Source organism: Hemicordylus capensis, chromosome 7, assembly GCF_027244095.1.
Source record: "Hemicordylus capensis ecotype Gifberg chromosome 7, rHemCap1.1.pri, whole genome shotgun sequence".
In the NCBI taxonomy this organism is placed as follows: Eukaryota; Metazoa; Chordata; class Lepidosauria; order Squamata; family Cordylidae; genus Hemicordylus; species Hemicordylus capensis.
The window spans coordinates 32,734,843-32,748,846 of NC_069663.1; the positions used below are offsets into that span (position 1 = coordinate 32,734,843).

General features: G+C 52.4%; 1 protein-coding gene across 3 annotated transcripts; it reads right to left on the reverse strand.

Annotated features, from left to right (window-relative positions):
* Positions 1-841: 841 nt before the first annotated feature.
* ZBTB8A (zinc finger and BTB domain containing 8A) lies at positions 842-13,036 on the reverse strand. Of its 3 annotated transcripts, none has more exons than XM_053268837.1 (4): positions 12,561-13,036; positions 7,651-8,615; positions 4,798-4,967; positions 842-1,568 (listed from the first exon to the last, which is right to left on the reverse strand). In XM_053268837.1, exons 2-4 carry the CDS (start codon positions 8,591-8,593, stop codon positions 1,236-1,238), a joined length of 1,446 nt encoding a protein of 481 aa, XP_053124812.1. In that variant the 5' UTR covers positions 8,594-8,615; positions 12,561-13,036; the 3' UTR covers positions 842-1,235. The 3 variants fall into 3 exon arrangements, with proteins under 3 accessions (XP_053124812.1, XP_053124813.1, XP_053124814.1); XM_053268838.1 differs by lacking the exon at positions 12,561-13,036 and adding an exon at positions 11,285-12,378; XM_053268839.1 differs by lacking the exon at positions 12,561-13,036 and adding an exon at positions 11,726-12,457 and having other exon boundaries at positions 1,323-1,602.
* Between the last annotated feature and the right edge of the window lie 968 nt (positions 13,037-14,004).

Below are 14,004 nucleotides of genomic sequence, written 5' to 3' on the forward strand. Positions count from 1 at the left end.
GATTTTTAAAGTGTGCCACTCCAATGCCAGCTGGAGTACTCTTTGGAAGTAGTCTTGTAAAGTACTGAGTGTTTCTTTTACCTGTAACTAAAAGCTGAGAAAGCCTCAGACAGAAGCTGTCTGTAGTATTTTGAATAATTTTTTTTTCTCTTTTTGTTCTTTGGATTTTTCCTGCCTCTGAATGGATTTTTAACTCAGGAAAAGGGGTTTTACTCTGCTGCAACACATGTCTCAAGTCTGATTGCTCAGCAACTCTACAAGTGTTCTCAACATGTGTAGGTTTGCACATGGAGGTTTTTGTGTACTTTTCCAATAGAAAAGAAAAGGAGAGTTCCCTGGAATTTCACCCACACCAGGGGGGGATTATTCTGTCAAAAAGTGGGTGTGGTGGCAGTGATTGAGCTACTAAAGGAACAGTTCAAGTTAAAGGAACAGCCTTTGTGGGTGAAAGCAAGAGAGAGGATGATTCCGCATTTTTCTTTCCCTCATGTAGGCTTGCTTTGAGACAAAGGCTGGGCTAAATCTACTACAATAACTTACATACTTTTCCTCTTCATCCCTCCTGAAATGTCCTTACTTTGCAAGCCCCAAACGGTGCTACAAGTCCCCTGTGCCCAGCTGGCTGAATTCCTCTTAGGGACTGTGAGGTACACTCTAATATTTTGCTGCAGGCCCCACTCGTTAGGAACCTCTGTACCATCACATTTTCTGGAAGTCTGACCTCCTAATGAACAAGGACATGCCAGGCAGGAACAGTAGGAGAACCCAAACAGTTGGATGACATACTGAATGAGATAACTTATACTGGAATGTGTTTTTTTTTTGGTAACAAAACCTCCAACACTTTCAAAAGCTTTAATAGAGTAACTTACAATGAAGTTATTAACGTTATTTTCAAGTGCTCCCTTTCCCCAACATTGAAAAAGGTTTAAAAAGAGACCAATTTCATGCTACCAAAAAGGTATCACTGTCGCAGTTCACCAATAAAGTGTTCATACATGATGCCCTCTCAGGCTGGATGCTTTCTTATGCAACAAAAATATTGATACTTGGAGTAACTAAATTCAAAATAGACACAATGGCATGTCCATAAATGCATGCAAGTTTAGCCCAAGTCATAGAAAGCCTAGATAATAGATTGTATGTTAACCACAGGCTAGCTGGGAGTCAACCGTCAAGACAGAAGAAGAGAACAGAAGAAGAGGGACTTGATTAAACATCCAGTCCATCCATAACTACCTAATGTTTGGTTTTATATCCTTTTCTTCTGCTTCATCATCACTGTCATCTACTTGCTGGATGACCAAATCAGTAGATCCATCCTCTACAATTTCCACATCTGATCTGTTGTCGTCGCCATAATTCCAGCTAGAATCCTTGTCCTCATCTAGTGGGAATTCAGGCGGTGGCTCTGTGTCCAAGTCAATGCGAATGCTGTCGATGCCAGCTTCAGACAGACATTCATTACAAAGCCTGTAACGCCTTGTTCCTTCCTGGACCACCTGCCCCGTCATTTCGGTCACGTGACGCTTGCATTTCCGGCAGATGGGCTTGCAAGCTTGATGGATCTGTGAAGATTGAAATGGATATCACTGATGATTGCTAAAGGAAAATAGCAAAAAAATATTTTGTATACAACAATACTCAAACCAAGAGGCTTGTTTTAAAATTCCTCTCTTGACTTGGATAAAGTCCAAGTCCAGTCTTAAAATTCCCATCCTTGACTTGGATGAACAGTAACTGGTCTAGGGTCAAAAGCGCTTCAATTTAAGATAAGACAGAAGTTCTCAAACTTGGGTCCCCAGGTGTTGTTGGGGAGGAAAGCTGGTCTTGTGGTAGTAAACATGAATCGCCCCCTTTGCTAAAATATGGTTTGCATTTGGATGGGAGACTACATGTGAATGCTGTAGGATATTCCCCTTAGGGGATGGGGCCGTAGCTCAGTGGAAGAGCATCAAGAGGGCCCATGTTCCGTCCCTGCCAGCATCTCCAAAAGAGGTCTGAGAGAGACTCCTGCCTACAAGCTTGGAGAAGCTGCTGCCCATCTAGGTAGGTATTGGCAAATCCTGAGCTAGATGCAGATCCCCCAGAGACACTGCGGGGAGGGACCCGTTAGCTCCTGGCTGCAGCCAGCCAAGGGCCATTCTGGCTCAGTCAAGGGCAACCATCCTCCCTCCCCTCTGTAGACCCTGGGGGATGATGGAAGGGGGAGGAAATGGAGTCCTGTAAGCTGGGCCCTTTAAGAGATAACAGGCAGAATACAGGAGGCTGGGAATGGAAGGCAGGGGAGGGGTTAAGAGGGGTGGTGGCTGACCCTGTGAACATAGATAATGGGCCTTGAAGCCAGTGGAGATGGAGGATGGCTGCCTGCCCACCCGCCCGGGGAAGAGCCAGGCATTTCCCCCCATCTCCCAGCATGGTTACCACAGGCTTCATGTGTGGAGGGAATCTCCAGCTGTTGATCTGCTCACGGCCTGGTCAGGTGAGTGCCCTGCCCTGCTGGGCGCTGGGGAAGAGTCCCAACAAAAATCTTCAAATAGTTAAGCGAGTTTTCAATTTTTCTGATTTTTTTTTTTACCAGATTACAGTCTTCACCAAGTAGATTCTCTATGCCTCCTCTCACAGTGGAAGGCCAAATCATCTTGAGTTGATGACCAATATAATGTTCAGGTTTCACTGCATTGAAAACCCAAAATGCCTTAATATGCTCTCGCGCCGCTCCACAATTAAGTTGTCCCCAACAGTAGAAGGTTCCCTGTCTGGGAGAGGCTGTTTCAGCATGAAGAAGGAGGGAGTGACTAGGGCTGGCCAATTTATGGCAAAACTTGAGGGAGAACAAGCAGGGAAGATTGCCAGAGCAGTACAATACAAATCCTTTGGAAGAGTTTTGCTTCCACTGTCCCTTAATTCAGACTTCAAAACTAGGTAGTTTCAATGCTTCATATCAAGCCAGGGTTGCAACTGAGAAATTATGTCAGAAGAAGTCACAAAGGTTATTCACATGGCCAGGCAGGGATGGAGCTACCTCCCACCACAGACAATTGCTGAACTCCTCTTTGGTGCGTCGCTGCACACTTACACAATCCATGCTGCACAGAGCTCTGGAGACCAGGACTTGTTTTGCCGGCTCCAGAAACCCCTGAATGCACCGTGTGACAAATGTGGAGCAATGAGTGGTTCTGCCAGGAGTTCTGCCACTCTAGGCACCCAACTCTGTATGCTCTGGCTGCATACATATACACGACCCTGGCGCCGGGATTACGGGCACACTCACACCCTTAACCCTGGCTAAAGGCCAGGGTTAAAAGTTCGGCTGCCCACAAGGGCAGCGCTGCAATCGGGCTCGATCCCAGCAGTGCACATGGGCAGCCAAACCCAGGCTGTGTTGCCCTAGCCTGGGTTGGCTGCTGGTGGGCAGAGCCCTACTATTTCTTAAGATCATTCTAAGCGGACATCTGTTATTCATTTGGAAATGGCTACTCAGATTAAGGTTAAAACAGGGTTTCTTAACCTTGGGGCCCCAGATGTTGGACTACAACTCCCAGAATCCTCAGCTGCAATGGCTTTTGCTTGAGGAATATGGGAGTTGTAGTCCAACAACATCTGGGGGCCCAAGGTTAAGAAACCCTGGGTTAGAAGATAAAACAGACCTAGTAAAATACTTTATGGGATAGGGAAAGGAAGACTGCTTGTTTGGCAAGGGGCAGACATGTACCACGAAGGGCAAAGGTTCAAATTCCCATGGAGGAACACCACCGATTTCCGGAAAAGCGTATTCTAGGGATGGGGCCACAGCTCAGAGACTGAGCATCTGCTTGGCACGCAGAAGGTCCCTGTTTCAATCCCTGGCAGCATTTCCAGGTAGGGCTGGGAAAGACCCCTCTCAGAGATCCTGGAAAGCTGCTACCAGTCAGAGGAGACAAGATTGAGTTTGAAAGATCTGTGGTCTGACTCAGTATAAGGCAGTTTCCTAAGCAATTATGATCTTGTGTGAATGCCAATCAGCATCTCACTTGTAAGTTTTATCCAGTTGTACCATCCTCAGCCCTGAGGATGGGCAGGCTAGAAATCCAACTGGAATAAAATCCAGCCAAAATTAAGCACTTTAAAGTCCAACCAGTTTCAGTGGGAAATACTGAAGCAAGCAATAGCCCTCTCCTTGAAATCAAAGAGATTTCCCAGTGCTTAGTGGTGGCCAGATCACACTCTCCACTGTTCAGCCTGGTTTCTAGTTTTATGCCATCCTCAGGCTTTGGGGTGAGGATTCTAGATACCGTATGAGAAACAGGTGCAATTGGGAAACTGGCCGGTAGACCATTTTGCTTCTCTCAGGATCCAGAGTTCTCTGAAAGCAGCCAGACACATTCTACAGTAATATTAGATGTCATTTGATTCTGCCGCTTCTTTCTAGGTTTCAACATCAATTGGAAGATTTGCTGGTGAAATGTTTACTTGAAGATAATGCACACTGTATCTCTCATGTTGTAGCAAAATTTTGTTACATTGCAATTAGAATTCGTAGTTCATTGATTGATGCCAAAGTTAATGATTGAATTAATGTTGAATGGTGAAATAATGTTTATTGTTTGTCTTGTTGTTTGGGCCATTGGCCATAAATAAAGTATTTATCTATCCTCACATCTGAATAGCAACCGAAAGTGGTTACAGGAGGGGTTCTGATGGCTGGGGATAAAGGGAGTGGCACTCCAACATCATCTGGGGACCCCGGTTTGAGAACCCCCTGGGTGACAAGGGCGCACAGCCCGGAAGAGAATATGCTTGCTTAAGGCCACCTACTGTTCGGAAGTGGCTGCTTAAGTGATCCAGCCGGCTGAATCTCTTCCCACACGCTTCGCACGGATACGGCCGCTCTCCCGTATGGCAGCGGAGGTGGCGCTTCAGGTCCGCTTTCCGCTTCACCACGTGCGTGCAGAATGGGCACTTGAATCTCATCCGCGGCAGATCATCTGTGAGGAGGAAGCAACCCTTTTTCAATGCTGCTGCAGAACTGTCACTCCTCCAGCGAGTCTCAGACCCCATTCAGACAACCATCCAACTCATGGCTAAGCCGGCCCTCCTCTTTGGCTCATGTGCTCCCTCCCCCCTCCTCTCCTTTGGCCTGCCAGTGGAGAAGACTGAAAGCTTCCACTTGTGAACTAACTACAGTACATATATCCAAGCTCAGGGAGCCGTGGTTTGTTCCTGGTTTCTTTCAACAGACCACAGTTTCCTAGATTACAGGGAACTGTGGTTAGTTCCAAAGCAAATGCCTAACAGCAGTCATGGCTCATCCTAACAAGCTGGCGAGGCGCCAAAGGACTTGCAGCTGCCTCTGCTTCCCAGGTGCTCTTCTCTCTCCCGCCCTGACCAAGAGCTGCGCTGCCTGCAGGCTGGCCATTCATCAGGTAGAACTGCACCACACAGCTCTGCCTGATGAATGGCCAGCCAGAAGGCAGCATTACTCTTGGGTGGGCCGGGAGAGAAAGGAGCAACAGGGAAGAGGAGGCAGCTGCACCTCCTTTGGTGCCCCGCTGGCTTGTTAGGATGAGCCATGACTCCTCCTTGGGCATGCGGAGGAAGAGGGAAGAGGAACATGTGAGCCTGAGAGAAGGGCAAGCTCATTCACAAGTGTCACACCCGACCTGCAAAGCAGTCTTGCGCTCTTGAGGCAGCCTACTAACATTGCAAGCCAAATTCTAGGCTCTTGAAGTCCTGAGCAAGCCCTGCCCGAGGAAGCCACTCACTGGCCCTGCAGCTCATAAGAACAGCCCTGCTGGATCAGGCCTATGTAGTCCAGCATCCTGTTACTCACAGTGGCCCACCAGATGCCTTTGAGAAGCCCACAGGCCAGAGGGACGGGCGTGCCGCTTCTGCTGCTGTTGCTCCCCTGCAGCTGGTATTTAGCGGCATCTTGCCTCTGAGGCTGGAGGTGGCCTATAGACTAGTTGCCATTGATAGATCTGTCCTCCATGAATTTCTCTAACCCCCTTTTAAATCCATCCCATGGCAGAGAATTCCATAGATTAATTATGCGCTGTGTGAAAAAACACTTCCTTTTGTCGGTCCTAAATTTCCTGGCCTTCAGTTTCATGGGATGACTCCTGGTTCTAGTGTTGTGAGAGAGGGAGAAAAAATTCTCTCTCTCTCTCTCTCTCTCTCCTCCATGCATAATTTTATACACCTCTGTCATGTCTCCCCTTAGTAGCCTCTTTTCCAAACTAAAAAGCCCCAGATGCTGTAGTCTTGCTTCATCAGAAAGGTGCTCCAGGCCCCTGATCATCTTGGATGCCCTCTTCTGCACCTCCTCCAGTTCAACAATGTCCTTCTTAAGATTCAGTCACCTGAACTATATACAGTACTCCAAATGTGTCCGCACCATAGATTTGTATAAAGGCATTATAAAATTAGCATTTTTATTTTCAATCCCCTGCGTAATGATCCCTAGCATGGAATTGGCTTTTTTCACAGCTGCCACACACTGAGTCAACACTTTCAACGAGCTGCCCACCACGACCCCAAGATCCCTCTCCTGGTCAGTCACCGACAGCTCAGTCCCCATCAGTATATATGTGAAGTTGGAGTTTTTGGCCCCAATATGGACCACTTTGGATAGCCACCTAATGGCACAGTGGGAAAATGACTTGATTAGCAAGTTGCCCATTCGAATCCCTGCTGGTATGTTTCCCAGACTACAGAAAACACCTATGTCGGGCAGCAGTGACACAGGAAAGATGTCAAAAGGTATCTTATACTGCGCGTGAGATGGCAATGGCCAACCCCTCCTGCATTCTACCAAAGACAACCACAGGGCTCTTTGGGCGCCAGGAGTCGACACTGACTTGACGGCACAATTTAGTTTAATATGGGCCACTTTCACTTGCTTACACTGAACCGCATTTGCCATTTTGTCACCCACTCAACCAGTTTGGAGAGATCCTGTTGGAGCTCCTCACAATCTGTTGTGGATTTGACTACCCTAAAGAGTTTAGTGTCATCTGCAAATTTGGCCACTTTACTGCTTACCCCCGCCCCCCCCCCCGCCCCAGTTCTGCAAGGAATAAGATGTATTATGCCGATTAAGTGAATGTGCCCAGACTCACTTTGCACAAGCCTGCTTCTGCTAGTCAAGGTGAGCAGCAAAAAGCAAAAAATGGTTGCGAAGCCCCACCCCTGGAACTCAAAAGAATTATTCTCTTTACATGAGAAATTAGGAACCAGAAGTTTCCAAGTCTCTTTCTTTTTAGTACACAAAGGTTCTAGAATGTGTAAGCTGCTGAGAACTAGTAGCTATTTAAAAATAGGATAATAGGTGTCTTCTGAGCAGGAAGAACGCATCCTAACAACCCAGCCGGGGTGGGGGGCAAAGGAGGTACAGCTGCCTCAGCTTCCGGAGCTCTGTTTGCCCCTCTCTCCCCAACCCTGCCCCACCCCAGCTTGAATGAGAGCCATGCTGCCTGCAGGCTGGCCACTCATCATGCGGTTAACTGTGCAGGTCTGTCGCTTGAATGGCCGGCCTTTAAGCAAATGGAGCTCTGGAAAGGACAGGCAGCAGTGCCTCCTTTGGCTCCCCTCCAACTCATTAGATGAGCCGTTCTTGCTTCGGAGAGACCAAGTGTCCCTAAGACACCCAGGTACCATGGATATCCTTACCATCTGCCCAGCTGCCCATCACGCCCAAGACGGAGGGCATGCTAGTCGTATATTGCTCATCTGCCTTGGATGCCTTAGACTTGCCGGCAGAATGTGGGGACTCTTGTTCCGGCTGGGACCCTGCCAGGCCTCTTGGAACAGCCTCGGATCCCTGGACATACTGGTACCCAGAATGGCCAGAATCCCCTTCCGAATCGATCTGGACGTCCTCTTCCGACGGAGAAACGTGACTCGACGCCTCGGAAGCTCGCTCTTCAAGCTTGCTCGACTTGTAGTGAGGGACGTCGGAGGGCTGCGGCAGTCCTATATGTCTGCTGGTCTTCTTCATGGACTCCTGCCTTTGGTCATGCTTGGTCAGCTGCTGGGCATTTCTTTGAGAGGCTGGGTAGTAACTGAAATTGCTCCAAGAATTGCTGCTCACGATGCACGTCCCTTGATCTGGGCTCATGTGGGAGTGGGGCGGGCTGCTCTCCGCCCTCCACCCAGCGCCGTACAAGCACAGGCGTTCCACGCCGTTAGAGTTTGCCTCCTTGTCAGAGAGGCTGAAATAGCGGTCCTTTTCTTTCTCGCTGATGTCCAGGGAGGACTTGATGAATGTCTTGCACACGCTAATAACGTCCGTCATCTGCAGATAGCTGGCAGCCGACATGACCTCGATTACATTCTGCCCAGTCAGAGACAATTTGCCTGAATACACAAAATCCAGAATCACGGAAAATGTCTCGGGAGAAAAGGCCTGGAAGGTGGCGGTGGCTGGCTGGCTGGCATCCTTCGAGCCCTGGGAGAGGAGCATTTTGAAGTAGCCGCTGCAGGCAAACAGCACGTTCCGGTGGGCCTTGAAGACCTTCCCCTCCACCAAAATGCTGCAGTCGCAGAACAACTCTTGCCTGCGCTGCTCATTTAATTGCTGCAGGAGATGGAACTGGTGGGAAGAAATCTCCATCCTAAACCTGGGATGGGTCACTCTACAAGAAAGAACAAAGAGTCTCTATTTTGGACATACAAACCCGGCCGCAAGGAACAGCTGTTGCTTTCTGAGGAGTCAATAGAAGAGAGACGTCAAAGCACTCCTGCAGACTGCCACAGACCCCAACTGTCAGCGGGGCTTAGGCCACAATCCCAACATGTTTACATGGAAGTAATACATTAGATGGGAGGCTGAAGGCATGCACAGTATTTCCTGACTGAGCGCTTTGGTGGCAGGGTGACTGAATTTGGTGGGAGCAGCAGAAGTGGGGAAAGCAAGGTGAGTGATCCTTTCCCTCCCTGCAGTCTTCCAAGACATAACTGCCCCAACTGCTTTTCTCTCTATAGGGGAAGAGGTCCATTAACATGGACTGCCCCCTGGAAGGGAAGGCAGCTGGGCAAAGCAGTTTGTAAGAGCTGTTTGACAGGGGAAACAGTTTGCCTCAAGCAGTGACGGGCTCTCCCTCCCTACAAGTTTTCAAAGAGAGGCTGGGTGGCCACCCATCAGGGATATTGGAGGAGGTTGGGCTAGGGACCTCCCAAGGTCCCTTCCAATTCTAAAAAAAAGATTTTAAAAATGACCCATAATAGGGGAAAGGGTGGAACATTCCCTAGCCACTGTTCCAAATCTGCTGACCATCCACAGCCTGCAAGTGTATTCAACAACTTATATTTTTACAATATAAATCAACAATTCATATTTTTAAAAGAAGGGTTTTTCCCCCTTCTTCCCCCTTCCTTTTCTATTTTATTGGGGAGGAAACACACACAAGAATATAGATACACACACACACAATGTTAAATATGAAGATTAGAAGGGGGGGTTATGTGTATATGTATTTTTCCTTTGCTTTTTAAAGTTATTATATAATGAATTTTAGTTGTATTATTATTTGGGGGAAAAGAAACAGCTTTTAAGAAGGGTCCACAACATCAGAGGCACACCACAGCTCTCCCACATTGAGGCTCTCCACATGAGCAGTGTGGAGAGCCAAGGAGGGTTCTGCAGGGAGGGAGGGCGGGCTTGACTCACCTCCCCGCAGACTCTCATCTGGCGAGCCCTGGGCGGCTGGATTGGCCACCCACACAATTACCAGCTCCGCCACGGAGCCAGCAGTGGCGGTGGGGATTGGGGGCTGCCCGGCCCCCGGAAGTCCCAGAATGCCTTATGCAAGTGTGCAGGGCATTCTGGGGAGACCCCCGAGGCCAGGAAGCTTGTTGTAGCCTCCCAGTTGGGGGGTCTCCTCGCAAGTCACCATGGCACAGAGCCACGCCACAGCAACTCACAATTTAAAAAGGGGGTTAGCGGAGTGCTCGCTCCACTAACTTTGTTCAAGGGGAGGGCTACTTTGGCGGGCTAGCCACCGTTGCTTCTCATGATGGAGGGAAAGTGGGCTGGGCTCTCTTGGCCCAATTTCCCTCCATCGTGTGAATAGCCTCACTGTCTTCTAGGGCCTCCTGCAACTCATAAGAAGTACTACTGAGCTAGCAAGGTTTGAATCGGGCCCACACAGGAAAAGCTCCGTTAAGAGCTGCTTAACACACGGCGTTTGCTTCTACACTAAGGGTCCTCTAACGGGGCTCCCCAGATGTTACTGGACTACAACTCCCATCATCCCAACCACAATGGCCTTTGGCTGGGGGTGATGGGTACTGGTGTCCAACATCTGGGGAGCCCCACTTGAGGACCCTTACCCTGCCCATGATTCACTGGCTTTCCAGCCTGCGTCACCTGAGCCAAATCAATACTGGCATCACATTTCACAAGGGGGGGGGGTGTACACAGGAACCCGGGAGACATTAATGGCCACCAGCCCCTGGCCACAAGGCTGGACGCCGCTGCTCAAGCTCCCCCAGTGCTCAGCTGAACATTATGGCTAATTGCGCCAAATCCTAGAGACTGAACCAAGAAATGTCCAAAGTTTGTGTTACGTCTGTTCACTGTCAAGAAATTTAACGCCTCAGGTTAACAACATCCACCTGCTCGTAGCAGAGCAGTCGTAACTGTTTCTCGTAACCAAACAATCCCATCGTTTATTCATTTTCCAGTTCTGTGAATCGGCCCTGACTTCAGAGCCTTTAAAAAGAAGAAGAAGATGAAGTCTTGACACTTCACAGCTCTTCAGGTCTTTGTTACCCGTTCACACAAAACAAATGGCAGCAGAGCAAGCTCTTCCCCCTTTTCCTTTTCTGTTTAAGCCTCCCCACCAGTGCAGTGCTTGATCTGTCATGCTGCTTTTCAGAGCCTAACTCCCAGCAGAGCAAAGACTCTCACCCTTCGGTATCCAGATGTTAGGGAACTACAACTCCTATCACCCCAGCCACAATTCAACCACTGTGGGTGCGCATGATGGGAGCTGTAGCCCAGCAACATCTGGAGGCCCAAGTCAGAGAAGTGCTGTCCCAGAGAAACCGACTGCCGTGGTTCTAAGGTGGGGCCAGCAGCTGAAGGCTTTGGGGGCAAACTGGGGCATGGAGAGAGAAAACACCTGTGTGCCTCCAGCCTGGAAGCAAAGAGGCCAGCCGAGAACTGGCCATCATAGACCCAGTTCTCCAGTGGGCATGTCCATGGGTGAGCATGCCCATGGGTATCCCGATGAGGGACAAGGGGGGCAGTCCCCTCCCCCACTGATCCAATATGACCTGTTGTGTTTTGATTTCCGTTTACCTGCTTCATGGGTGTATATTTTGCCTCCCCCCCCGAAAAAGTCCCGTGGATGTCCGTGGGCATATCACAGTCTTTAAGGCAGGGATTGTCAAAATTGGATCCCAGATATTGCCAGATGCGTGGAACACAATTGCTGAAGGGTGATGGGAGCTGCAGTCCAAAATTATCTGGGGGACCCGAGTTTGAGACCCCCCTGCTTGAAGAGATGGAGGTTGAGGCGCTGGCTCTCCAAGAACCCAGTTATTGCGGGGGGGGCGGCGGGGAGGAGCTTTGGGGCCCTCGAGAGAGCCCACTTCAGTTCCATCCGGCGCAGTTCTCAAATGGAGCCTCACCCGCCCGGCCCCGGGACGGGTCGCAGGGCAAGTCCCCGCTGGGTGCCTCCCGACGACCAAACATGTCCCACCAAGCCGCAGCTGCAGCCAGGACTGGAGGCGGCGCTACCTGGCTCTGGGCGCCCGCCCGAGGTGGCCATCTGCAAGGGAGCCGCCGCAGCACGGCATCGCGGGCAGCTGCAGCAGCGCGCCCGCCTGCCCGTCGTCCCGAGTCCTGCCTCGCTCGCTGCTGCTGCTGCCTGCCTTGCCCAGCCCGGCCGCGCCGCAGACGGAGCGCCGCGCACTGGCAGAGGGCGCCGGCACTCCGCCGCCGCACGCCCACACCGAACGCGAGGCTCGGTCATCGGGGGCCAGGGACGCCAGACGGCGCTCGGCACGCCCGCCGAGTCACCAGGGACCACGGCCGGCTCGCGCCTCCTGCTGCCCCGAAGGCTTCGCCGTCCCGGGCGCGGGGCGGTATTTTCCGGGCGGGGACCCTGCGGCGCGCCCCTTGCCGGCTGGGATGGACGGGCGGAAAGGCAGCCCGCCCGCATGCCCGCTTTTCGGCGGCCCCGCCAGCCCTTCCCGTTCCGCCCGGCCCTCCGTCCTGCTGCGCCAGCGGCTGGGACGTGCCCGGCTCCCGCGCCAGCTGCAACAACCCTTTGTTGCGGCTGCCCGGCCGGCCAAGCCAGCGCCGTCGTGCCGGGGCAGCAAATGGCGCCCGCTGGGGCTGGCCGGGCGCTGCCCGACTGCTGGGCTCCGCTGGGGCGGCGGCGCGGCCGGGCAGAGCAGGAGGAGGAGGCGGAGGAGGCGGCGTGCGAGGCTGCCGGGGCGGCTGCGCCGTGCGCGCTCGCCTGCCTGGCTGCCTGGCGCTGCGGAGGAGCCGTCTCAGCCCCGCGGACGCCCAGCAGCTCGGCCTTGCTGCTGCCGGGGCCGCCCGCCGCGAAGGCGTCTTGCTGACTTACCGCTCGGCCGAGGAGGAGGAGGAGGCGGCAGGCGGGCGCGGGCTGGGCTGCGGCTCCGGAGCCGGGGAGGCGCTGCGGGGCCGGGTGGGGATGGGGCGAAGCGTCGCCGGGCGCCGCCGCCCCAAAGCCCGGCCGGGAGAGAAACAAAAGGTGGTTGCTGACGTGGGCGTTGGAGAGAGACGCCCGAGGGCTGGGGACACAATTAAAGGGGCAACGCACCGAGCCGCGCGGAGGAGGAGGCGGCGTGGGGGGGAAGCAGGCGCGCACGCTGCTCTCCGCCCGGCGACGGCGCCAGCTGCCGCTCCGCCCTGCAGCCCGCAGAGCCCCCCGGGCGCCCTACGGCGGCCCCCACTCCCTGGGCCAGGGGGCCTCCTCCGCCGCCGCCGCTGCGCGCATCGTGCCAGGTTGCGCACGCCGCCGCCGCCGGGAGCAGTCCTCGCCTGCGCCCTCTTGCCGCCCTCAGTCAGGCTCCCTCCCGGGGACCTTGCTTCTCCTCCAGCTACCCGCAACACGGCGTTGGATGGAAGAAAAGGGCACGCCTCAGGCCTTGCGAGCCGCACCTCCTGCCAGACACGGAGCAGGGAATGTGGGCTTCCCCCAAGGCCAAGGCAGGGAGGACCCAAGCCAGAAAAGCAGAGGAAGCTGCCTTCTGCCGAGTCCGACTCTTGGTCCATCTAGCTCAGTATGGTCTACACACTGTCTGGCAGTGGATCTCCAAGGTTTTAGGCACGAGTGTGTGCCCCACGCCACCTGGAGATGCTGCCAGGGATTGAGCGTGGGGCCTCCTCCTGCATGCAGACCAGACCCACTGAACTGTAGCCTTTCTCCAGCCTTGAAGTGAGCTGGAGGGACTGGGAGAATGACATTGCTCCACAGTATGTGCTTATTCAGAGGAGCCAACTTTCTTATCAATTTGGGAAAGCAGCACCTGGGTGCAACCACAAGCTGCCACCCCCCCCCCTTCAGTCCAGTTCTGCTCACAGGCATCTAGTGGTGTGTCCCCCTGCCCCAACCCACAATGAGGACATGCCTTCCTAGCCAAAGATGCACCCACCACATTCAGTGTGGCTATATGAGCATTAGCCACCTAATGGCACAGTGGGGAAATGACATCCCTAGCAAGCAAGAGGTTGCAGGTTTGGATCCCTGCTGGTATGTTTCCCAGAATATGGGAAGTACCTATATTAGGCAACTGAGATATAGGAAGATGCTGAAAGGCCTCATCTCATACTGCGCGGGAGGAAGCAATGGTAAACCGCTCCTGTATTCTACCAAAGAAAAACCACAGGGCTCTGTGGTCGCCAGGAGTCGACTGGAGGGCACAACTTTACTTTATTTGAGCACTACTGTACAATGTACAGTGAAAATTGGGCTATGCTTGATGCACATCCACACCTGAAGCTAGCTAGGGAGATCTCTTCAGGTGAATGGCCTCCACCCTTGA